This window comes from Salvelinus alpinus, chromosome 5, assembly GCF_045679555.1.
Source record: "Salvelinus alpinus chromosome 5, SLU_Salpinus.1, whole genome shotgun sequence".
Classification (NCBI taxonomy): domain Eukaryota; kingdom Metazoa; phylum Chordata; class Actinopteri; order Salmoniformes; family Salmonidae; genus Salvelinus; species Salvelinus alpinus.
Window position 1 is genome coordinate 72,006,473 of NC_092090.1, and position 24,977 is coordinate 72,031,449.

Sequence of the window (24,977 nt, forward strand, 5' to 3'; positions counted from 1 at the left end):
GCAGCAGACATATAGTGAGCAATATGTTTGGAACATCAATTCTCAATACATATAGAATCGTGAAAATCGCAATACATAAATCATACCTGCACCTAAATACTGTGATAATATCGTATCGTGAGGTCCCTGGCAATTCCCAGCCCTACTCAGTAGTGATCATGGGTTTAGAGAAGTTGCTTTGCTAGCACTCAAATACAAGAAACAATGAACTCTCAATGTTGGTTCAATTCAATTGAAACTCGACCCAGGCAGTGCACCATCAACTATTGTCTACTACTACCACTAATACAGCATCTCCGTTTACAGAGCAGATCCACCCTATCTCAGTAACTGGATAGAGGTCTGGACTGCTAGCCCAGGAAACGGTCATATATGGTAATTACCATGACAGATAGCTTAACACCAAGGAGGATGAATAGGCAACACATGGTATGTCTTACTGTAATAAAACCAAGACAGACAGTCTTAATTCCCTATACTACAACTAGAAATGTCCTTATACTTGTTTTAAGCTCTCGGGTGAGGGAATGAGATACAGACCCCTTATTGTAGTTGTCACAGACAGGATCTGAACCCTGGTTCCTCACAGGAGAAACATACATCTTGACCATTAGACCAAGAGGCAATTCCCCCACGAGATTATAAATCCAATTTATGTCTGCTACATAAACCAGGGATGTGAATGAATGCCAGATTAATTTAGTGCCTTCTAAGTGCCTGAGCAAACCAGTGTGATGGTATCTGTCAAGGTAGCACATTTTTGTTATACAGTGAGGTCCCTGGCAAAGCAGGAGAAGAAGTAAACTATTTGTATTTATTTTATTTAACCTTTTTTTAACTAGGCAAGTCTAACGAGGAAATACAACAGAACACAATCATCACAATCATCAGTGTCTGTTGTTTGGGAAGGTCTGATGTTTTGCCAAGTCACACAATCATCACAATCATCAGTGTCTGTTGTTTGGGAAGGTCTGATGTTTTGCCAAGTCACACATGCCTAGATCTCAGCTGTGCCAGATGTAAGCCAAGGCAATGCAAAGTCATGATGATGATGCAACAGTAAAGGACCATCACGTTTTTGACTGCACTGGTCCTTTACAGTAAAGGATTTCAATTTCAATTGAATCAAAAACAATTTCAATTGAATTGAACCAAAAACGTGATTTTTCTATGATATATATATATATATATATATCATAGAAAAGTCACGTTTTTGACTGCACTGGTCCTTTACTGTTGCATCATCATCATCATGACTTTGCATTGCCTTGGCTTACATCTGGCACAGCTGAGATCTAGGCATGTGTGACACGGCAAAACATCAGACCTTCCCAAACAACAGACACTGATGATTGTGATGATTGTGTTCTGTTGTATTTCCTCGTTAGACTTGCCTAGTTAAAAAAAGGTTAAATAAAATAAATACAAAAAAATATATATATATATTTCCACCTATGTGGTTTGAATAATACTGTGAAAATTATCATATAATTTTAGTGTAAGATCTGTTCGAAAAGATAGAGTTTGGGATAGAGTTTTTGCCTGCCTGGTGATAATTCGTTAATAGAACAATACAAACAAGAGTTCCAAACCTCTGCCAATAACAGCTCGTTTTCAGTTTTCCCCTCCCCACTTAGACCACTCCAAGACAGTCCCAGCAAAATTAGTCGTGTGTCTCCTGGCTCCTTCAAGAAGTCCAGTTTATATTAATATCATCTTGACCTTAATCTCAACCTGAAAGTCTTCCTTTGCGGTGCATTTCAGAGGATGGGGCAGATAGAATCCCTGAGATCCAAGTTTCAACATTTTATTAAAAACAGAATCCATATGGCAGCATTTGGCTCAATCCTATATTCTATAAAAGGCATGCAAGTAAGATTAAAATCAGCAAGTAAGCAAAATGTCATACATCTTCAAGAAACAAACATCCAACATAAATTAACACATTATCTTTATTCTGAAAGCAACCTTGTTATTGCATAGTGAAAAGGCTTCTCCTTTTTAAATTAGTAAGGCTATTGTTCAACCAAAAGGCAAATACACCACAAGTAAAGTTTATGTAGGCTACATCATAGATTGCTCATACCTGTTGGCAGGTAGACTAGCAGTTAGAATGTTGGTCCAGTAACCGAAGGTCACCAGTTTGAATACCCAAGCCTACAAAGTGAAAAGTCTGTTGATGTGCCCTTGAGCAAGGCACTTAACCGTAATTTGCTCCAGGGGTTCTATACTACTATGGCTGACACCGTAAAACAACACATTTCACTGCACTGATCATGTGTATGTTGCAATAAAAAATTGCAACAAACAGGATTGCAAACTTCATGTGACTGTGCTCAGTAATTAAACTCATTTCTAAATTAAACAAACCGAAAAATCTTTCTGGATTTATACTTCCACATATACATGCTTACCTCCACCGCTCCTGTAGCAGAGGTATGGAAAGCGCCACACGTTCCCAAGTCCCACCGCGTACCCCACTGACGCGAGGACGAACTCAATGCGGCAACCCCAGGTGGCTCTTTCTGCTGTCGCGTGCCCCACTTTCTTTGATAACATAGCATCTACGTTTAAGGGTGCTTTCAAAGCAATATCAGTCTCCTCTTTGTAGACCGCCTTGGTGGTGGATGATGTCTTTTCGGACCCCACTCCCATTGTAAAGTGTAATAGTCTTAACTCTCACCAACAATTTCAATTAAGTTATGGGCTATTATGCCACTTACTAACAGATAACAGTCGAATGTTCAGCTTAATCAATAGGCTAAGTGTGACGAGAATCTTTATAACAGAATAAATCAGTAGGATAATACTGAATATTATGAACAAAGCCTATAGCAGGAAATATATAATAGCCGCACGACTAAAATGTCTAAACCAAATAGGCTACAGACAATCTGGACAACTCAATTCCCTTATGAAACACAATTATATTGGTATACTAGCTTTAGCCTACAACGTGCGCTATCTTACTGTAGGCATCAGATGACACCTCATTCGACGACTGCCTGACATATCACAACTAATGCCCCGATTTACCATCAATTCACATGCAGGATAATATGCACTAAACTCCCGGTAACCTACCCGTTCTTATTATATCTCAATGAACCCACCGAAACATTGACCTAAAAAATGTCATTCTACCTGCTTATGTACCGTCATAAAAAAAAATCGGGATCCCGCCCCAACGTGCCGTAGTTTCCTAGCGAAGCCCTTGTTGTGGGTTTCCACTAGTTACCACAGCCACAAACTACAAATTGGCAGTCAAAATTAATGAACACAAAAATGGTCTTAATTTAAGGTTAGGGTTAGGCATAAGTTTAGCAGTGTGGTTAAAGTTAAGATTTGGTCTGAGTCGAGTGTGATGCAATTATGTATATAATCCCTGGATTGCTGATGCTATGTATTGGCCATTGACAGGCTCTGGAGCCACGGGTCGGCCATATTGGCTCTACCCCGTAGGCACAGTCCTCCTTAAAATGAATGACATTCCACAGTATTTCAATTAAGTGTCACATGTATTTACAAAATTACATTCTATTTTTATTTTGTTGTAGTGGAGACGACCGTAACATTAGTAGTCTCTAATAATTATACTTTAGGGAAAATGTTTTTTTAATATATTTTTTCAGGTTTTGTTTGTATGTTTAGCTCACATTATATAATTTAAAAGTTGCATTAAGGGGTCTTTTATATAATAAACGTGGCAGAAACGAATTGAGACATTAATAAATGCATTTCTATAGCTCCAAAATGTGTTTTACGATAGTGAGGGAGTGCCAAGATGGAGGCGCGGGGGCTTCAAAACAGTGCCCCTTATAAATCATCAAGTGTATATATAAACCATTGGTGCGATGTCTGACGTCACTGTTTTAAATGCTGCGTTCACACAGGCAGACCCATTTTTTTCACTAATTGGTCTTTTAATAAATCAGATCAGCTCTGAAAAGCGCAGACTTGAAAAGATTGCATGTGTTTGGTCAAAAGACCAATTAGTGAAAAAAAATAACAGAATTGGGCTGCCTGTGTAAACACTCAAATCAAACCTTTTCAGTGGATTATCTTTCATTATCGCTTGATTTGTAAAGGATTTAGATGCGATTCTTAATAATTTTATTTGGAGGAACAAGCCTCACTATCTAAGGAAATCAATTATCAGTAATACCCAGAAACAAAGAGATCTTATGGTTTTAGATTTCAATATAGGGTGAATTCAGAAAGAGTGGGATATATTAACTGGGACAGGTTAACCGTCCACACCATTAGAAATCCACTTTTTCGAGTTGAAAGATGGCCAGAGTTTACCCATGATGTTGCACAATGATGCAAGTCAATAAGTCAGAGTTGTAACCGAACTGCCTGCTTCATGCAAATTTGTGCCAATGGCGTGTCTTATGAAATTTCGTATAAATAATTTCCCGCTTATGTTTAATTGAAGGCTGGGTTTTATTTGATTGGTACCACCCACCAGCATGGCATTGTTTATTAATCAACAACCACCAGAGCCACTGCCTGTTCACTCCGCTATCATCCAGAAGGCGAGGTCAGTACAAGTGCGTCAAAGCTGGGACCGAGAGACTGAAAAACAGCTTATATCTCAAGGCCATCAGACTGTTAAACAGCCATCACTAACATTGAGTGGCTGCTGCCAACATACTGAGTCAAATCTCTAGCCACTTTAATAATTAAAAATTGGATGTAATAAATGTATCACTAGCCACTTTAAACAATGCCACTTTATAATGTTTACATACCCTACATTACTCATCTCATATGTATATACTGTACTCTATACCATCTACTGCATTTTGCCTATGCCGTTCGGCCTTCGCTCATCCATATATTTTTATGTACATATTCTTATTAATTCCTTTACACTTGTGTATAAGGTAGTTGTTGTGAAATTGTTAGATTACTTGTTAGATATTACTGCATGGTCGGAACTAAAAGCACAAGCATTTCACTACACTCGCATTAACGTCTGCTAACCATGTGTACGTGACAAATAAAATTTGATTTGATTTGAAAACATAGTGGTCAAACACGGAAATGGTTCCAATTGTCTTTCCACCATTCATTTTTCACATAGTTCATTTTACAAACACTTCAAATTATCCTTGAACCTGAACCAGGAAAAACCGCTACCCTCTCTGTCATCCCTGTCTGTACCAGACATTGTTAAAAAACAAGGGCACCTGGAGTATGCAGGCATCCTGGCTGGGATGGCGCTGTTGGTGGAGCACAGAAGGCTATACGGCAGGCAACAGTTGGACCGCGCACCAACCCCCAACCATGAGAAGAGGGAGGTTGACGGCCAGCAATTATGGAGCAGTGGTTAGGGCCAAGCGTGTTACTCCTTCGTTGCTAAAAAGGGTCCTCAGATCAGTCGTTGGATGGGGTGTCTGTATAGTGGGGCACAGATAATGACGAGGAGGGCACCAGACCATCCAGTGAGGCATCAAGGCAAATGGCTACAGGGATGGGTGTGCAGGAGTTAGGGCTTTAGGTCACGAGATCTGGGATCCTGGGTGCCTCACTGGATGGTCTGGTGGGCACCACAGCCGTGGTGGAGGTCATGTGTCCCAATGGCGCAAGGGACCTTACCATTTGAAGAGGCAGTCAAGTCGAAGAATTTCTATTTCAAGGAGAAAGGGTCTTACAGCCTCCGTGAAGACGATTCTTACTGGTCGAAGGTCAGTTCCACATCACTGGAAGGGACACCTGCTTCTTCGTTGTGTGGACCACCAAAGCCAACATCACCATCCCCATCAGCATGACGACCTCTGACAGACTCGTATTGCTCCTCTTGTCAGTACCTGTTTTCAGGGAAGCCAATGGTCCAAAAATATTCCACACACACTAGGCTCCCAGAATAGATTATATTACATACAGGTTTTGCTCAAAGCAGCCAACTAAAGTAATGTAGTTAACATAAGTTAAATCACAAAGGCTGGTGTGAGTGCATCTCCTCAGTTTCATTCAGTAGTACATCACAATTCACATTGCATTTTATCATGGTCACAGTGGGAATTTATACCTGTGATGTTCAAATTATTTCTTACCCCCTGTGTCTTACCCCATTCGTCCCTGTCTGTACCTGACATTGTTGAAAAACAAGTGAACAATAAATAAAAGTCATACACAAACAATAGGCTTCTAGAATATGTTAGATTATATTCAAGTTTTGCTCAAAGCAGTCAACTAAAGTAATGTAGTTAACATAACGTAAGTTAAATCACAAAGGCTGGTTTGAGTGCATCTCCTCAGTTTCATTCAGTAATACAACACAATTAGAAACACAAGCAATTAGCTGCACCTGAAATAGCATCTGCAAATCTGTGTACTGTATGTGACCAAAACTTTGATTTGAATAATAAATTAACTAGTTTCATTATAAAAATGTTGATAAGACCTTAATTAATTGAAACAAACATCACTTGGGTAGGGGTAGATTGATTTTTATTGTTATATAGCGATCTACCAAAAAGTGCCACAGACTCACAATGGCTTCTTCTAGCGGCTTGGTTTGGAGTTACAAGGTATTCAGTGTGATTGTTAACCATTTTGGTTGGCTAGTGTCAGTTGTGTTTTGGCCCAGTTTTTCAAAAGTTATGTCTATCTAGAGGAATAAATGCATTAAAAAAATTATGAACAGAACGGACAGATAATTTACTTGAATGGGGACTCCTGTTCTATTCATTCTATTTCTATGCCTTTAATCCTATCTGATAGGTGAAATCCAGATATACTGAACAAAAATATGAACGCAACATGTAAAGTGTTGGTCCCATGTTTCATGAACTGAAATAAAATATCCCAGAAATGTTCTTTATGTATAAAAAGCTTATTTTTTTCAAATGTTTACATCCCTGTTAGTGAGCATTTCCTTTGCCAAGATAATCCATCCACCGGACAGGTGTGGCATATCAAGAAGCTGATTTAAACAGCATGATCATTACACAGTTGCACCTTATGCCGGGGATAATAAAAGGCCACTTTAAAATGTGTAGTTTTGTCACACAACACAATACCACAGATGTCTCAAGTTTTGAGGGAGTGTGCAATTGGCATGCTGACTGCAGGAATGTCCACCAGAGCTGTTGCCAAAGAATTGAACGTTCGTTTCTCTACGTCGATTTAGAGAATTTGGCAGTACATCCAACAGGCCTCACAACCGCAGAACACGTGTAACCACGCCAGCCCCAGGACCTCCACATCCAGCTTCTTCACCTCCGGGATCGTCTGAGGGGGAGCTGAGGCATATTTCTGTCTGTAATAAAGCCCTTTTGTGGGGAAAAAAACTAAATCTGATTGGCTGGGCCTGGGCCTGGTTCCCAAGTGTGTGGGACTAGGCCCACCTATGGCTGCGCCCATGCCCAGTCATGAAATCCATAGATTAGGGCCTAACTTAAGATAACTTATGAAAAACTGGGCGCAGGTCAAAAGTTTTAGAACACCTACTCATTCAAGGGGTTTTCTATGTTTGTACTATTTTCGACATTGTATGAAATAACACATATGGAATCATGTAGAGACTTGCTTGGGTTGAGAGAATGCCAAGAGTGTGCAAAGCTGTCATCAAAGCAAAGGGTGGCTATTTGAAGAATCTCAAATATAAAAAATATTTTGATTGTTTAACACTTTTTTGGTTACTACATAATTCCATATGTGTTATTTCATAGTTTTGATGTCTTCACTATCATTTCTACAATGTAGAAAATAGTACAAATAAAGAAAACCCCTTGAATGAGTAGGTGTTCTAAAACTTTTGAAAGGTAGTGTATATGTATCCACTCCACCAAACCGTAGAATAGTAGCTATCCTGTGTGGAGAAATAAATTGAGATCCCTACTTTTTGACAGTAGATGGTGCTCCCGTTTCAGTGTAGTAGGGGATATTGGCCTGTGGGCTCTCCAATTATTTTCTCCTGTTCCAGGTGTTGCTGTTTGATTCCTTCCGGTCTCCGTACAGGAATTTCAACTGCATGACGTCATTTATCCTGCTAACAAAGTTAGGCTACTGCAAAACAGAGCTGTGATATTAACCTTCCTTGGAAAATGTGACGGGATTTAGCGGACAATTTCCCTAGAACTGGATTTTAAGATTTTTGGATGCGTAGAATGAAAACACCCCATTGTAACTCATGCTGGATCACGATGAGAACTTTCTGAGAAGAAAAAAAATCGACGACACACAGAAATTAGCTATATGGAGGAACTGGAAGGTGAGCGGTCTAAACTTTTTTCCCCCATTAAATTGTCAATTAGCTTAGCCTACATGTGGATAACAATGTGGATTTAAAAAAATATATTGTTGGTATATAAAAAAAAATACTTGGTGTGTAAAGGGAAGCCATAGTTACATCCAGTAGGGGGGACGCACTATTTTCTGGACTTGGTCAATTTTCGACCTGGTAGTGTTTACGTCAAATGAGAATTTGCTACAATGTATCTGATCATCATGACATGCATAGTTACTTTCTAACTACGGCAATGATTCTGCCATCAAAGTAAAGCTGATTATGATGAATTATACTATGTATTCTACTGCGAGTCCAATTCACTACCCACTTTATATTTGTAAATATAGTCAATTATTACTATGAATACTACCCCTATTACTTGTTATTTTGGACTTTACTGTTATTGATTAATGTAGGTTACTGCATTGTTGAGGGAGCTAGAATTTTGCTGCACGTTTTATACCTGCTGTAAACTGTTGAAATATGAAGAAATAAGATTTTACTCAAACTTAAATTTAGCTTCTTGGATTCATTGGGCTTGTTTGAGTGGTAAAGCTGAAGCAACCAATAATTTATATATACACTAGAATTACTGATGGGGGCGCTGTGTTGAAGCCACCTTGCCTCCATCTTGGCACTCCCCCACCGTTGTAAAAAATATTTTGGAAGCTATAGAAATGCATTTATTAATATCTACATTTGTTTTTGCCACATTTATTCTATTAGACACCTTAATGCATACTTTTAAATTATATTATGTGAGCTAAAAATACAAAATATGTAAACATTTTCCTTAAAGTATATTTTTTTGAGATTACTAATGTCACTGTCCTCACTACAATTGTTTTTTTTAAATTCATGTAATTTGTCCTTGAAGCATTTCTTTGAAATACTGTATAATTCCTTTAATTCCTATGGAGTACTGCTTCTACTGGGGAGTGCCATTATTGCCAACCGGTGGCTTCAAAGTATCTCAATGGCCAATACATAGCATCAGCAATCCAGGTTTTATATACCTAATTGGAAGCAACCTACTTCAGATGAAAGTCGAGGAGGGAAGTTGAGGGAGGTACATCTGTGACAGCCGAAAGTCAGACACTGATTGGTTTTCCAACAGCAAGGCTCAGTGCAACATGGCAGTGTTGCCATTGTTGATAAGCTTTTCTTTGTAATGTTGAAATAAACATGTCTCCATATCACACACTATAAATATGTGTGTACATTGTACTATCAATTAGGGAGAGAGGGACTCAAATGTCAATCATTTGTACACTGTATACATTGCGGCAAAGTTGCTTCCTGTTTCAGTCACGTCCTGATCGCGTGGGTCAGACAAAAACACTTTAATGATTGGTTGACAGTTATTGCCTCCCACAATGCAGGTGATGGCTGCAAGTTGCAGCTGGTGAGGGGCAACTGCAGAAAATTGCAGTCGACCTCATGACCATTGATCACATGGTTGTTGTAAAGTTCATGCAGTCGACATTTAGGCGCAAGTCAGACAATTTTCATCCCCATAATGCAACACACTTTGAAAGGTCACCGACTTGACAAAAGTGAGCTGCTCGAACGCGCCCACTCAATTCTAAATCCCTAAGTTTTCCCACCATATTCATTACATAGAGCTTGCTAGGGGTGTATTCATTACAGAAACATTTTTAAGAAGCAAACAGAGGAAACAGGGAGGGACCTACCTGAATTTGTTCAATAGAAACTCTTGTTTGTGTTTTACATTTGAAGTAGGTCCCGTGTGGCTCGGTTGGTAGAGCATGGCACTTGCAACACCAGGGTTGTGGGTATGATTCCCATGGGGGACCAGTATGAAAAAGTGTGACAATGTATGCACTCACAACCCTGGCGTTGCAAGCGCCACTGTAAGTCGCTCTGGATAAGAGCATCTGCTAAATTAGATTTTTTTTTTTTTTTATGAGTAAACGGTTGTAATGTTTTCATCCCAGCTTGTAGTCCTAAAAAACGGAAACGAGTTACCCCTGGTTTGTTCAGCCATTCCTATGGGGGAAATTAATAGGGTCTGAGGTTAACACAGGCTTAGGAGATCTCTTCAGTAAGTTAACTTTACCTTTATGAATTATGAAGCCTTTATGTGCTTGTTTTGTTTATATAAATGCTTCAAAATTATGAACATTTTACTTCAGCTGATGAAGATTATCTCCTAGAACAAAACATATAAGATCTCCTAAGCCTGTGTTTACCACAAACCTTATTTTTGGCGTTTATCCCCCCAAAAAGGATTAATTTCACCATAAGCTTTGGCCAGCGAGCCATGGCGGAGTTAGTGCCTACAAAAAGACGACATTACTATTGCTCTCTATTGGAATGGAAGCGTCGTGGGTGCAGGCTTTTGTGAGAACAAAACTTTGGGAATAGCTCAATGAAAGATCTTGTTTAAGAATGATGCGCAGGCTTGTCTGAAAGTTTTCCTTGTTACTTGAGAATCACTTATAGCCCTAACTTTATAACTTTATAATGTAAACAGCCTGTGTCACCCTATGTTCTACAAAAACAGTAGCAGAGTTTCTCAACTCCACGATGAACATCACATCAATGGAGGTGAGGTGCGACGAGTCTGGGCGAACTGTACCCCCCAACTACATCGAGTCGCTGTCGAATGTTTGTCCAGTGTAAAGGGCACCTTTCTTTGTTTACTGAAATTTGTAGTTTTTGATAAAAGTAGAATTTTCTGAACCTCTGCCAAGGTTCCATTTTCAGGATCTCTGCCAATTCCAACTGACAACTCTAACAATCAGGGCAAGCACGGGTACAAGTATCAATCAATCATTCAAATGTATTTATAATGCCCTTTTTACATCCGCAGATGTCACAAAGTGCTATACAGAAACCCAGCCTAAAACCCCAAACAGCAAGCAATGCAGATGTAGAAGCACGGTGGCTAGTAAAAACTCCCTAGAACGGCAGGAACCTAGGAAGAAACCTAGAGAGGAACCAGGCTCTGAGGGGTGGCCAGTCCTCTTCCGGCTGTGCCGGGTGGAGATTATTAGAGTACATGGCCATTAAGGCCAGATTGTTATCAAGATGTTCAAACATTCATAGATGACCAGCAGGGTCAAATAATCACTGTGGTTGTAGAGGGTGCAACAGGTCAGTACCTCACGAGTAAATATCAGTTGGCTTTTTATAGCCGAGCATTCAGAGTTCGAGACAGCAGGTGCGGCAGAGAGTCGAAAATAGCAGGTTTGGGACAAGGTAGCATGTCCGGTGAACAGGTCAGGGTTCCCTAGCCGCAGGCAGAACAGTTGAAACTGGAGCAGCTGCACGACCAAGTGGACTGGGGACAGCCAGGAGTCATCAGGCCAGGTATTCCTGAGGCATAATCCTAGGAAGCATACTTCAATTCATACAGGACACCAGAGAAGACAGGAGAATTACACCAGATGTAACAGACTAACCCTTGCCCCCCGGCACATAGATTATTGCAGCATAGATACTGGAGACTGAGACGGGTGGTTCAGGGGACACTGGCCCCGTCCGACGATACCCCCGGACAGGGCCAACCGGGCAGGATATAACTCCACCCACTTTGCCAAAGCACAGCCCCACACCACTAGAGGAATATCAACAGACCACCAGTTTACTGCCCTGAGACGAGGCTGAGTATAGCCCAAAAATATCTCCTCCACCGCACAAGCTCAAGGGGGCGCAAAACCGTCTGTGACTCAACCCACTCAAGTGACTAGAGCACTAGTAAGCCAGTGACCCGTAATAGGGTCAGAGGCAGAGAATCCCAGTGGAGAGAGGGGAGCCGGCCAGGCAGAGACAGCAAGGGCAGTTCGTCGCTCCAGTGCCTTGCCGTTCACCTACGCTACCCTGGGCCAGACTACACTCAATCGTAGGACCTACTGAAGAGATTAGTCTTCAGTAAAGACTACAAGAGGTATTGCCCGCTTGAAGTCGTAACTTCCTACTCCATTGGAAAACAGTGGATTATGGGGCATAGTTTGACAGATCACATAAAAGAAATCCCAAACTACGGATTTCAGCAAACAAAGAAAAGCACGTCTTTACACAGGACAGACATAGGTACACGGTAAGCGTTTTAAGAATTCACATTTTTGCAAGTATCGACTGACTGCGACACGATGTAGTCGGAGGTACAGTCTGCATTTTGTTGTTACTACCTACATTTAAAAAATATATATATATTATTATTCTCACATCTACAGACAATACCCCATAATGAGAAAGTGAAAACTTATTTTAAGAAATATCTAATTTGCATAAGATTTCACGCCCTTGAGAATACAAGTTAGAATCACCTTTGGCAGCAATTATAGCTGTGAGCCTTTTGCACATTATAAAAACAAAAAATATTAAAGTTCTGTCAAGTTGGTTGTTGATCCTTGCTACACAGACGTTTTCAAGTCTTGCTGTAGACATTGAAGCAGATTTAAGTCAACTGTAATTGGGCCACTCAGGAACAGCAACTCCAGTGTACATTTGTCATTGAGTTTTAGGTTATTGTCCTGCTGGAAGGTGAATTTGTCTCCCAGTGTCTGTTGGAAAGCAGACGGAAAGCAGGTTTTCCTCTAGGATTTTGCATGTGCTTAGCTCTATTCCATTACTTTTTATCCTAAATAACTCTCTAGTTCTTGCCGATGACAAGTATACCCATAACATGATGCAACCACCACCATGGTTGAAAATATGAAGAGTGGTACTCAGTGATGTGTTGTGTTGGATTTGTCCCAAACATAATACTTTGTCTAAAGGACATAAAGTAAATTTCTTTGCCACATTTTTTTGCAGTTTTACTTCAATGCTTTATTAAAATCAGGATGCATGTTTTGTAATATTTTTATTCTCTGCAGCAGGGTTCCCCAATTTTGTGCTAGTATTTGGCACCCCAAGTTTTAATTATTATTATTTATTTTATTTTTTGGGGGGAGGGGGGACATAAGACTGTAAAAACACCAGGAAATCAGCTCCAAGTTATTTTAATTTAAGGATTCTGTTCCCAAGTATTCCCACGCATAAGAGAGAGATGTGATCGTAAACAAATGTAAGACATTTTCAAATAAAATGTCAAATATTATAAATGTTTGGACTTCTTGCAGTCAATTTCCAGTCTACAAATGATTTGTAATTATGTTCCTGACCATCCACTCAAGAAAAAAATAGGCCCACGGTTGAATCTAGTTGATGATCCCTGTTCTACAGGCTTCCTTCTTTTCACTCTGTCATTTAGGATAGTATTGTGGAGTAACTACAATGTTGTTGATCCATTATCAGTTTTCTCCTATCACAGCCATTAAACTATTTTAAATGTTTTAAAGTCACTATTGGCCTCCTGGTGAAATCCCCGAGCTGTTTCCTTCCTCTCCGGCAACTAAGTTGGGAAGGACATCTGTATCTTCGTAGTGACTGGGTGTATTGATACACCATCCAAAGTGTAATTAATAAGTTCACCATGCTCAAAGGGATATTCAATATATGCGTTTTTATTTTTACCCATCTACCAATAGGGGCCCTTCTTTTCACTGCTTGATTGAGGGACCATACAGATTAGTTGTATGTGTGGGGTACAGAGATGAGGTAGTCATACAAAAATCATGTTAAACACTATTATTGCACACAGAGTGAGTCCAGGCAACTTTTTATGACTTGTTAAGCAAATGTTTACTCCTGAACTTATTTAGGCTTGCCATAGCAAAGGGGTTGAATACTTATTGACTCGACATTTCAGCTTTGTAAAAAATTTCTAAAAGCATAATTTCTAAAAGCATGTGTGTGTGTAGGCAGGCCAGTGACACAAAATCAACATTTGATCAATTTTAAATTCAGTCTAACACAACAAAATGTGGAAAGAGTCAAGTGGTGTGAATACTTTCTGTACATTGTGGATTAGAAAAACACAGCGACAAAAAAAAACTGTACCCCTATAACCATGGTATTTGCAATTACTTCGAATTGCAGGTATTTCCCTATCTTCTTAAGAAAAATGTGACTATGCAAAAAGAGTAGATAAAATGTTATTTGTCACATGCTTCGTAAACAACAGGTGTGGACTAAGTGAGATGCTTACTTACAGGCCCTTCCCAACAATGCAAAGAAAAATAATAGCATGATAAATAAATACACAATGAGTACCGATAGCTTGGCTATAAACACGGGGTACCAGTACGAGTCGATGTACAAGGTAATTGAGGGTGGTATGTATGTACAGTTGAAGTCAGAAGTTTACATACACCTTAGCCAATTACATTTAAACTCAGTTTTTCACAATTCCTGACATTTTAATCCTAGTAAAAATTCCCTGTCTTAGGTCAGTTAGGATCACCACTTTATTTTAAGAATGTGAAATGTCAGAATAATAGTGATTTTTATTTCAGCTTTTATTTCTTTCATCACATTCCCAGTGGGTCAGAAGTTTACAAACTCAATTAGTATTTGGTAGCATTGCCTTTAAATTGTTTAACTTGGGTCAAATGTTTCGGATAGCCTTCCACAAGCTTCCCACAATAAGTTGGGTGAATTTTGGCCCATTCCTCCTGACAGAGCTGATGTAACTGAGTCAGGTTTGTTCGTAGGCCTCCTTGCTCGCACACGCTTTTTCAGTTCTACCCACAAATTTTCTATGGGATTGAGGTCAGGGCTTTTTGTGATGGCCACTCCAATACCTTGACTTTGTTGTCCTTAAGCCATTTTGCCACAACTTTGGAAGTATGCTTGGGGTCTTTGTCCATTTGGAAGACCCATTTGCGACCAAGCTTTAACTTCCTGACTGATGTCTTGAGATGTTGCTTCAATATATCCACATCATTTTCTTTCCTCATGATGCCATCTATTTTGTGAAGTGCACCAGTCCCTGCTGCAGCAATGCACCCCCACAACATGATGCTGCCACCCCCGTGCTTTCCGGTTGGAATGGTGTTCTTCGGCTTGCAAGCCTCCCCCTTTTTCCTCCAAACATAATGATAGTCATTATGGCCAAACAGTTCCATTTTTGTTTCATCAGACCAGAGGACATTTCTCCAAAAAGTACGAGCTTTGTCCCCATGTGCAGTTGCAAACCGTAGTCTGGCTTTTTTTATGCCGATTTTGGAGCAGTGGCTTCTTCCTTGCTGAGCGACCTTTCAGGTTATGTCGATATAGGACTCGTTTTACTGTGGATATAGATACTTTTGTACCTGTTTCCTCCAGCATCTTCAAGGTCCTTTGCTGTTGTTCTGGGATTGATTTGCACTTTTCGCACCAAAGTACGTTCATCTCTAGATGACGTGTCTCCTTCCTGAGCGGTATGACTGCTGGGTGGTTACATGGTGTTTATACTTGCATACTATTGTTTGTACAGATTAATGTGGTACCTTCAGGTATTTGGAAATTGCTCCCAAGGATGAACCAGACTTGTTGAGGTCTACAATTATTTTTCTGAGGTCTTGGCTGATTTTTCTTTTTGATTTTCCCATGATGTCAAGCAAAGAGGCACTGAGTTTGAAGGTAGGCCTTGAAATACATCCACAGGTACACCTCCAACTGACTCAAATTATGTCAATTAGCCTATTAGAGGCTTCTAAAGCCATGACACAAATTTCTGGAATTTTCCAAGTTGTTTAAAGGCACAGTGAACTTAGTGCATGTAAACTTCTGACCCACTGGAATTGTGATACAGTGAAATAATCTGTCTGTAAACAATTGTTGGAAAAATGACTTGTGTCATGCACAAAGTAGATGTTCTAACCGACTTGCCAAAACTATAGTTTGTGAACAAGAAATTTGTGGAGTGGTTGAAAAACGAGTTTTAATGACTCCAACCTAAGTGTATATAAACTTCTGACTTCAACTGTACATAAACACTATATGATCAATGTATGTGGACCAACCTTCAAATTAGTGAATGTTGCTATTTCAGCCACACCCGTTGCTGACAGGTGTATGAAATCGAGCACACACCCATGCAATCTCAATAGACAAACACTGGCAGTAGAATGGCCATAAATGAAGAGCTCAGTAACTTTAAACGTGGCACCGTCATAGAATGCCACTTTTGCAACTAGTCAGTTTGTCCAATTTCTGGCCTTGACTGGCCTGCACAAAGCCCTGACCTCAACCCCATCGAACACCTTTGGGATGAATTAGAATGCCGACTGCGAGCCAGGCCTAATCGCCTGACATCAGTGCCCGACCTCATTAATGGTCTTTTGGCTGAATTGAAACAAGTACCCGCAGCAATGTTCCAACATCTAGTGTCAAGCCTTCCCAGAAGAGTGGAAGTTGTTATAGCAGCAAATGGGAGACCAACTCCATATTAATGTCCATGATTTCGAAATGAGATGTTCGACGAGCATGTGTCCACATACTTTTGGCCATGTAGCGTAGGTAGGGGTAAAGTGACTAGGCAACAGGATAGATAATAAACAGTAGCAGCAGCGTATGTGATGAGTCAGAATAGTGTAAAAATTGTCAATGCAGATAGCTACACGGACTATTTGGCTAACTATTTAAGTTTTATTGCTTGGGGGTTCAGGAGTCCTTTTGGTTCCAGACTTCATCAGTACTGCTTGCTGTGTAGTAGCAAAACAGTCTATGACTTGGTTGGCTAGAGTGTTTGACCATTTTTAAGGGCCTTCCTCTGAAACCACCTGGTATAGAGGTCCTGGATGGCAGGGAGCGCTGCCCCAGTGATGTACTGTGCCGTATGCACTACCCTCTGTAGTGCCTTGCAGTCAAATATCAAGCAGTTGCCATACCAAGCGGTGATGCAGCCAGTCAAGATGCTCTCAATGGTGCAGCTGTAGAACTTTTTGAGGATCTGAGGGCCCATGACAATTATTTTCAGCCTCCTGAGGGGAAATGGCTCACATCAACATCATGACTCACATGTATGAGTCACACCTTTGTTCAGTCAACAAAACATATTCAGAAATTCGTTGCTACAGTGATTTTAGTTTTATGGATGGATGGAGTATGCTTTTCCTTTAATGAAATCCTTGAACCCTACAGGTACACATGGATGCCACTGTGCGGGTTGCGGAGGAGCAATTCAAGATGCATTCAATGTGAAGGTTCTGCAAGGAACTTGGCACAATACCTGTTTTCAGTAAGTCATACTTTTAAATGTGGATTTCAGTTATATTCACTTTTATTTAATTGACAATTTATTGTAGAAATCACATGCTGTCTGCACTACGCATTAGAACTGTTTTGACATTAAATAAGCAGCATTGAAGTCAACAATGGACTGTTTTGCTGGTCAACATACAGCTTTTGACAATTTCAGGGACTCTTTGGGGTGAAAAACTGTATGCACATGTTTAGAAATGGACTTGTGGGTAGCCCTACAGAATTCTACCTGTCCTGTGGAATGTTTTATCATCATTTTCGGCAGGAATGTCTCTGTTCAGTGTTCAAACTATTCTACAGTAACGCAGAACTCCATTACAGTACTTATTGAAAATCTAGTCACTGAAATCCCATTTGCTGATACCACCATTCTACTTTTTTTTCTTCAAACCATTGTAGTTAGAAGTTAGTACAACAAGTTAACAACTTTGAGGTGGTAGATATTTGTTATCCTTTTGCCTTTTTAAAGGTGGAAAATAATAGACATGAGGCATTACTCGCACATGAATTTGCATGGGTCACAGGGACACAGAGGATCCCACCACCTCTCTCTCCGGCCTTGTGGACTTTGGCCCTGGCAGTTTCTCTTCGTCCTGTGGCTTAGTCATTGTCAGGATTGAGAGTGTCTCGCATTCTCCGGTCCCTGGCCTCCAGTGATAACCCTCTAGACTTGGGCTGAACAGAGGTCAATACGATAGGACCTATGTACAGACGCTCAAACAAACAAAAACATTTAGCTCCCAAAGCTCTCTTTGTGAAATACGATCACTCAGGTTTTCTTTTCCCAGAAGAGAATGTATAGATATGATGGAGCTTCAGTTAGATAAGCAGTCCAAGAGTCATGGTCTAGATGATGATGCGCCCCACAGCGTTTTTGTGGAATGGGAAGTTGGGATTGAGGGCAGAGTCACAGCAGCTCTGTTCATATAATGAGGAGAGGGAGTGTATTTCTGACACTCACTGTGCCCATCCAGCACACAATGTGACGTAACACAAATTAAAGAATAGAACTGATGAATGGAACTGAATAAAGTAGAGCTGTTTTTCTAGAGCTCTGAATTCCCCCTGAATATAATAAATTAATTTAGTCTTCTTTTTTTCTTTTTTTTTAAGGAATAAATCCTAAGAGAACGCCAAATTCACGTCATATCATTTCCGAGTACGTCTCCCTTGGGTAGAAGGGGCTTGAAATCTGTGAGTGTTCCTTAGCCCAAGCACTCAAATTTCAAACAAAGCTTTTCAGCAACAGTGTCCTTATATAACCCAGGATTTGGGTCTCTTTCTATGTTTCTATAATGGCTCTTTTATAGAACCACGGAACCTTGTGTCAGTTCAAAAGCCAAGTCCTTGATAGAGCTGTGCAATTCTCGCTCTCTGGCTGTCAGTCTGTGTCTGGGAATTTCCATGTAAAAAGCCCCATGAGAACTTAACATGCGAAGTTCATAGGAGAACATCCATACCATTTTCCATCCTAAAAATCTTGATTATGTAAAGGCTTTGATTTCTGGTCTAACATATGGAAAAGGGGTCTGAGAGAACATCTAGCACAAAGTCAAATTTCACATTTCTCTCCCTCATGAAAAGGGAGGATAATGGAAGTTCACAGAAGTAACAAGGTAGACCTACTAATTTGTTATTGATTTTACTGATAAAATTTGGTTTATGATTTAAAATTAGTCATTCTGTTACTAAATCGGTAACTCTCTCTCTCCCTCTCATCTCCTCTCTCTCATTAATATCACTGACACCTACCCATGAGCCCCCTCTTTCCATTTACTGTAACCAGCCCTCTCACCCGCTGAGCACTGACCGACACCGGACGTCCATGGACGTTGAAAAGTTGCAATTTGGTCAGTCCAAATTTTAACCAGTCATAGATGTCTGTTTCACAAGTTTGGACAGTACAGTAAAGAAAAGTAGAGTATAGTACAGTGAAGAGTAGAGTATCGGTCAGTACAATACTGTAGAGTTTAGTACAGTAGAGCACACGAGTACAGTATATTTTACTGTACTGAACGATACTTTACTCTACTGTTATGTACTCTGCTGTGCTGTACTGTGCTCTGCTGTACTGTGATGTCCAAACCTTTTAAATAGAAAAATCAGTCTGAGTCATTCTGTTACCGTGGAATTGCCCCTTTGTCTCTCTCTCCCCCTCCTCCTTCTCTGTTTCTGCCCAAGACCACCTCAGTCATTTTCTGTGAAATTAACTCTTTAGATGGAGCATCTGCTTTGGGATAAACCTCCATCGAGCCAGACTACCGTACTGACGCTCAGCCAAGTGTGCTGGAGTTTAGCCCTCAGCAGTCAGACCCCCTGGCCCCAAATCTGCCCGTTTTCTGGTAATTTGAGACAAAAAAAATCCTGTTTTTGTAAAATGTTGTACTCAAATTTTGTCCATGGAGTACAGAATTCCTTTCACTCTCCGTGTGGGACATTGTGAAACTTTAAAGCAACTACAGTAGTTTCCTTTTCCATGTTACCCCCTGCTCCGTTCTATTGTGCACACACAGTCCTGCACCTCCCCCAAGTTGTGCAGCATTGTGAAAGGCTGACGTTATCCCTGTTCCAGTAAAGCTGACATTCAGACAAATGTATAGGTAAAGACTAGACAGTATGTGCCCCGCTGCCGCATTCCTAGACAGCGATTCAGAGTCGTGGGCCCGCTGCTCCCGACACTGCACAAAGTCCTTTGTTTTTCCCAGGGAAAACTGGATTTTGGGTTGTCCCAAAGGACTGTCCTTTATGAGTCGATGTTAGTCCTCTAAAAGAGGTGAAGCCTTCTGGCTCAAGTCATAATGATAGTACTTTCTCCTTGTTAATTGTCTGTGGGGTCCAATAATGTAACGTTGATGTGTTTGACTTGAACTGTTACACTCTGTTCACATTGGTTGCCTTCTGAAATGAAAATGTGCTTTCACTTAGCCAATGATCTGGTGGCCACTGCTCTGGCTGGTTTGCTTTGGTTTGGTTACTCATGAGTCCCTTGATATCAGCCAGACCTGCATTGACCAATACCAACCATGAGTGCAATGTGTGCTATTGTGTTCTTGATATGCTCTTATTAAATCGGATCTTAGTTGGCTAACATTGAAGTTGTACATGCAGTCCATTAATAGATATGATCAAGTTTGAGAGGTTTCAGGTTAAGTTCCGTGTTATGGCATCTTGAACTAGTGTTTCTTGTTTGCATTACTACGACACTGCTTCCCCATAGTCCTAGTGCTTAGTGTCAGTTTTCATCATAGAAACTAAAGTATGGATTCTAGTACACTCCAACAAAAGGTATTAAAGTTGGCCTTCCACAGGTATAGTGGAATTGAGGAAATGGAATAAGTAATGTTTGCCCATTGGTGTTTGTTCATAGCATTGTTGGAGGACCAGTCCTTCCTCTCACCTGAGACAGATTTTTCTCTTTTTTTTTCCCCTTGGATAAGAAATGGCACCAGTGTTGTTTACTCTGCCGATTGAGATGTTTGTAAGGTCAGATAGTCTAAAGACCAAAACAAAGATTATTTCTTCAGGGACATAACTGAAGATTACACAGTCATCTGTCATTCCCTACACTGAGATTGACAAACCAATGTTTCTCATGAGGTATTGGGTTGTTTTGGAATGACAGGGAGGGAGGACGCAGTGACTCAACAGGGACCAGCCAAGGTTACTTTGTTCAGTTTTACAGTGAAAGTTGGTTTCCCTGCAGCATACCTGGAGCCCCTGTGAGACTCGTCTGTCTGAGGCAAGACATTCTTCACACTTGTCGCGTGTGTGTTTGTCAGTGTATTTTGGCATTGCCTCCTGTTTCTGTTTGTTTCCGTGACTGTTATAAAAACACTCACAATGATTGCAGAGGGGCTGTTCACAAATACTCACATACAGTGAGTACAGTACACAGGCAATATTCAGGTTTACTATCACATACAGTAGGACACTACTACTGACCACAGATTGGCTAGCAGACTAAACTGTTGCTCACAGAGGAGCGTACAGAGGAGGAAAAAGACTAGTGTTTTTAAAATGCAGTTCCTTTTTTGTCACTTGTTTAGTCTGGTTTTGTAACTGGGGTGTATGGTCTCGTCAACATTCTGTCAGAATGTTGATCTTTATCTGGACAGCCTTTCAGACCACCCCTGCTTTTCCACATCATCCCTCTGTGCACAGGAAGGCCCGGAAACCTCTTTTTCACTCTTTTCCTGCTTACCTATTCTTGCTTTCCTTTATGTGTGTCGGCTGCATTTCCTCACACAATGTACCAGAAGCTATTAACCACCTCTGTAAGGTTTACCCAGTAATAAACAATGTGTTAAAGAATGAACCATTGTAAAAGGGAATTGACTTTCCTAATCTCCAGGAGTGGATTGTCTCTCCAAAGGCTGATCAATTGGGATTAGCGCTATTGCAGGGTTCAGAGATCACTGTGATCCACAGACCCAGGCCAGCAGTGGGCAAAACTACAGAAAATCCCCAGACCGGCAGGTGGTTAGCATATTTGTTAAGACTGTTACCTCAGTGTTTGTCTGTTGCCAGTGTACCGACTGTTCTCCATATAAATATCAGTCAGTATGCAGAACTGGCAACCTCTTCTTCACAGGGAGCTGTCTGTGTAAGTGGGTTGCCAGTTTAGTGGCTTCATCTCTTTGACAGAGGTGTAGAATTGATTGTGTGCCTGACACAGCTTAACCTGGTGCCACCATTTTGCATAACCTGTGAAACTTTCGGAAGGTGCGCTCATAGCCTGAAGGTGCTCTCTCTGCAACTTCAGCATTCCTAACTAACATTCCTACTTTTCTGCCTGATTTTGCCAAGTTTCACTCCAGTCAAGGATGTGGATCAATCCGCTCTTGAGTAGTGGCATGGCAGGATAATTGGTCTAATCATTGTATTAACCACAATTGAAGTTGATACCCCTTCACCGGGCTGTAGATGGTTGTCAGGGTTTCTGTCAGAAAGGTGCTGCAGCCTCTCCAGAAACATCTGGAACACATTAAGATGCTGGAATGTGGTTGTGGAGGGGGAGGGCTGAGGGCAGTGTTTGGTGTTGGTTGCTGGTATTTAGTACCAGGTTAATGACCATCGTTTCCCAACGTCTCCTGCTTATCGCTTCATTCTTCTCTGAAACCACATCCTTCAGGTAGACACTGTTCTCAGTGTTGCCCACCTTGTGCTGGAGCACACCAATGAGACGTGACATGTCTCAGGAACAAGGTAGCCTACTTCTTCATCGTACCTGACGATCAGAGACGAGTACATACCGTCATTCTAAAGAAAGGCCTGAAGCAACCGCTGCACTCCAGTGCAACATGGGAGTGGAAAGTATTATGTTCACCAGTGTAATTTCTCACACGATGAATGGCTTCTGCTGCACTGTGTCTAATGTGCCAGTTCCTCTCATTAAAGGATACTTTCACCTCCACACTCACTTTGTTGGTTGAGGTTTGGTTGAGGGAAAGTGTACAGACAAGTCTGGTTAACTGTTTGGGCGTTGGTTAAACTATTTCCAATGTTACCTGACTTCGATCGCACACTAAGCATATTTGTCTTTGTCAAATGCTGTTTTCTTTCAGGGTCTTTTGCTAGGTATTTCTGCTCTAGCTTTGTGTCTTGTTTATTTGTTTCTATAGGTGTATGTCAAATCTCTCAGCTCAGTCAATACGTGAACGCTCACAGACTCCTCCATTGTTTGAGAGTGGACTCTCTGCTCAATTGGAATCTTTCAGGAATCTAACACAAGCCTTTGAGATTGTCAACTTGTCTTTGAAATGATGCACCCAGGCTTTGTAGTGAGTCTCCTTTGATTCGCCTTGAAACAGATTGCTTTGCGCTTGATATGGTCTCCGCTGAAAGGATTTGTTTGTCCACTCTACTCCCTTCATTTCCTGCAGAGGTCATGAAGTGTTTTCCCATCCACAGGTGCTCGGAGTGCTGTGACCACCTGACCAACTGGTACTATGAGAAGAACGGCAAACTGTACTGCCGTAAACACTACTGGGAGAAGTTTGGGGAGCTGTGTCACGGCTGTTCTCTGCTCATGATTGGACCTGCCATGGTAAGTTGCCCCGCTCCATCCTCCTCACCTCACTTGTCAGTAAACGCTGACACTAAGGTTTGTCATTTCCACACACACATATAATCTCAGTCTGATCCGCGCTATCTCTGTGTGAAATCAAGATGAACCCTGGTTTGCCCAGGATCCAGAGTATCAGGTATTATGATGCAGTAGGCTTCTAGCTTGGGCCACTTAAATCTCATGGAACATGAAGAGGACAGTGTTTAACTGTGTGGTTCCAGCCCTGAATGCTGATTGGCTGGCAGCCGTGGTATATCAGACCGTATACCACCGGTATGACAAAACATTTATTTTTACTGCTCTAATTACATTGGTAACCAGTTTATAATAGCAATAAGGCACCTCGGGGGTTTGTGGTATATGGCCAATATACCACGGCTAAGGGTTGTGTCCAGGCAATGACAAAGCTGTACATTATATACTATTTGAATAATAATTCACTGTCAGGGTTACCATTGTATTCAGAGGTTAGATGTGTAGGGCCATACTCAAATAACACCAGTTCACAGTGAATCACTGTTCTTCTGATGTGAGTTCAGGGGGTTGTGGACTAATAGGATCTGTTTTTCCTCTAATGTACACAAATTTAGGGAACTGTCAGCTTTACCCCTGTCCCCTGCCCCTCATCTGTGTTGTAACAAACATCTCCTTGGTGATTGAGGTCAATACTTATGTACAGAAGAGGTCATGGGGGCTGGGCTATGGCTCAACAAGTAATCACCCACACAGAGCAGCCATACTTTGCATCCTGGTTGCTTTGGATGATAGCCGACTGGACCTCTCTGTATCTGTGGAAGTTAGGTTCCCCATCACATTGTGTGTATTAGTTAGGTCCCCCATCATGGCCCTGCTCTGTTCTTTGTACAGTCTCCACAGTTCACTTCCCCCAGCACAACTTTTGGGGTGAAAGCAGAGAACATGGAGCTAGTCCATCACCTGATTCGGTCCACTGCGGTGGAAAGGCAATGGATACTATGCACAGTGCACCACCAGACCACCACACTGTTTACTGGGGATGGTTTTTGAAAGATCGACTATCTGTTATTAAGGGAAGGTTCGAATGGTTAAGCTCGACTGCGTTTGTCAAATCTATGTTTATCTTCCAGGATTAGACCATGAGCTCATGGTTATGCTATGGAAGAGTTACTGAAGGCTGGATATCGGTTAGCTTTCTTGTTGTTTCATCAGTGCTATGGAATGCCCATGCCTCATGCATGGGGTTGGAGTGCTGGGGAACTTCATTTTAACAGTGTTATTGGCCCAATTTAATTCAGGTCTAAATTAAACTGCTGCTGGCACAAACAATTGCTGGTCACAAAAAGATGCTTTCTCTTCAACTGGATTAAAGGGGGGGTCCCAAAATGATTCTTTTTTTAGAGCAAGAAGTTTGCCAGTAAGCAAAACACACAATGGGCCTTTCTATTTGTTCTTGGCCACATTGGCTCTGAAAGCGAGATGCCAAGTATTTCTGGCAGAGTTGAATTGGCAGGCTTCTCTTAGATAGCAGCCGAACCAACACGGCGTAAAATCGGATGGATGTTGGGTCTCTCAGGAGAGGAGAGCAGTGTG

At 41.1% G+C, this 24,977-nt stretch overlaps 2 protein-coding genes across 3 annotated transcripts in view; one reads left to right on the plus strand and one right to left on the minus strand.

Moving 5' to 3' along the window:
- LOC139576701 (sodium- and chloride-dependent GABA transporter ine-like) overlaps positions 1 to 3,202 on the minus strand; it is a 58,274-nt gene extending 55,072 nt beyond the window's left edge. Inside the window, exon 1 of the mRNA XM_071403045.1 lies at positions 2,415 to 3,202. Coding sequence (XP_071259146.1) covers positions 2,415 to 2,655 — 241 coding nt within the window. The 5' untranslated portion in view covers positions 2,656 to 3,202. The remainder of the gene's footprint in view (positions 1 to 2,414) is intronic.
- Positions 3,203 to 7,883: 4,681 nt separating this feature from the next.
- LOC139576702 (LIM domain kinase 2-like) overlaps positions 7,884 to 24,977 on the plus strand; it is a 34,888-nt gene continuing 17,794 nt past the window's right edge. The window contains exons 1-3 of one of the 2 annotated variants that reach the window (XM_071403049.1): positions 7,884 to 8,224; positions 17,222 to 17,318; positions 23,252 to 23,387. In XM_071403049.1, the coding sequence (XP_071259150.1) occupies positions 8,209 to 8,224; positions 17,222 to 17,318; positions 23,252 to 23,387 (249 nt within the window). In that variant the 5' untranslated portion in view covers positions 7,884 to 8,208. Of the gene's footprint in view, positions 8,225 to 17,221; positions 17,319 to 18,454; positions 18,536 to 23,251; positions 23,388 to 24,977 lie in introns of those variants that run through there. The other variant, XM_071403050.1, reaches the window with a different exon arrangement.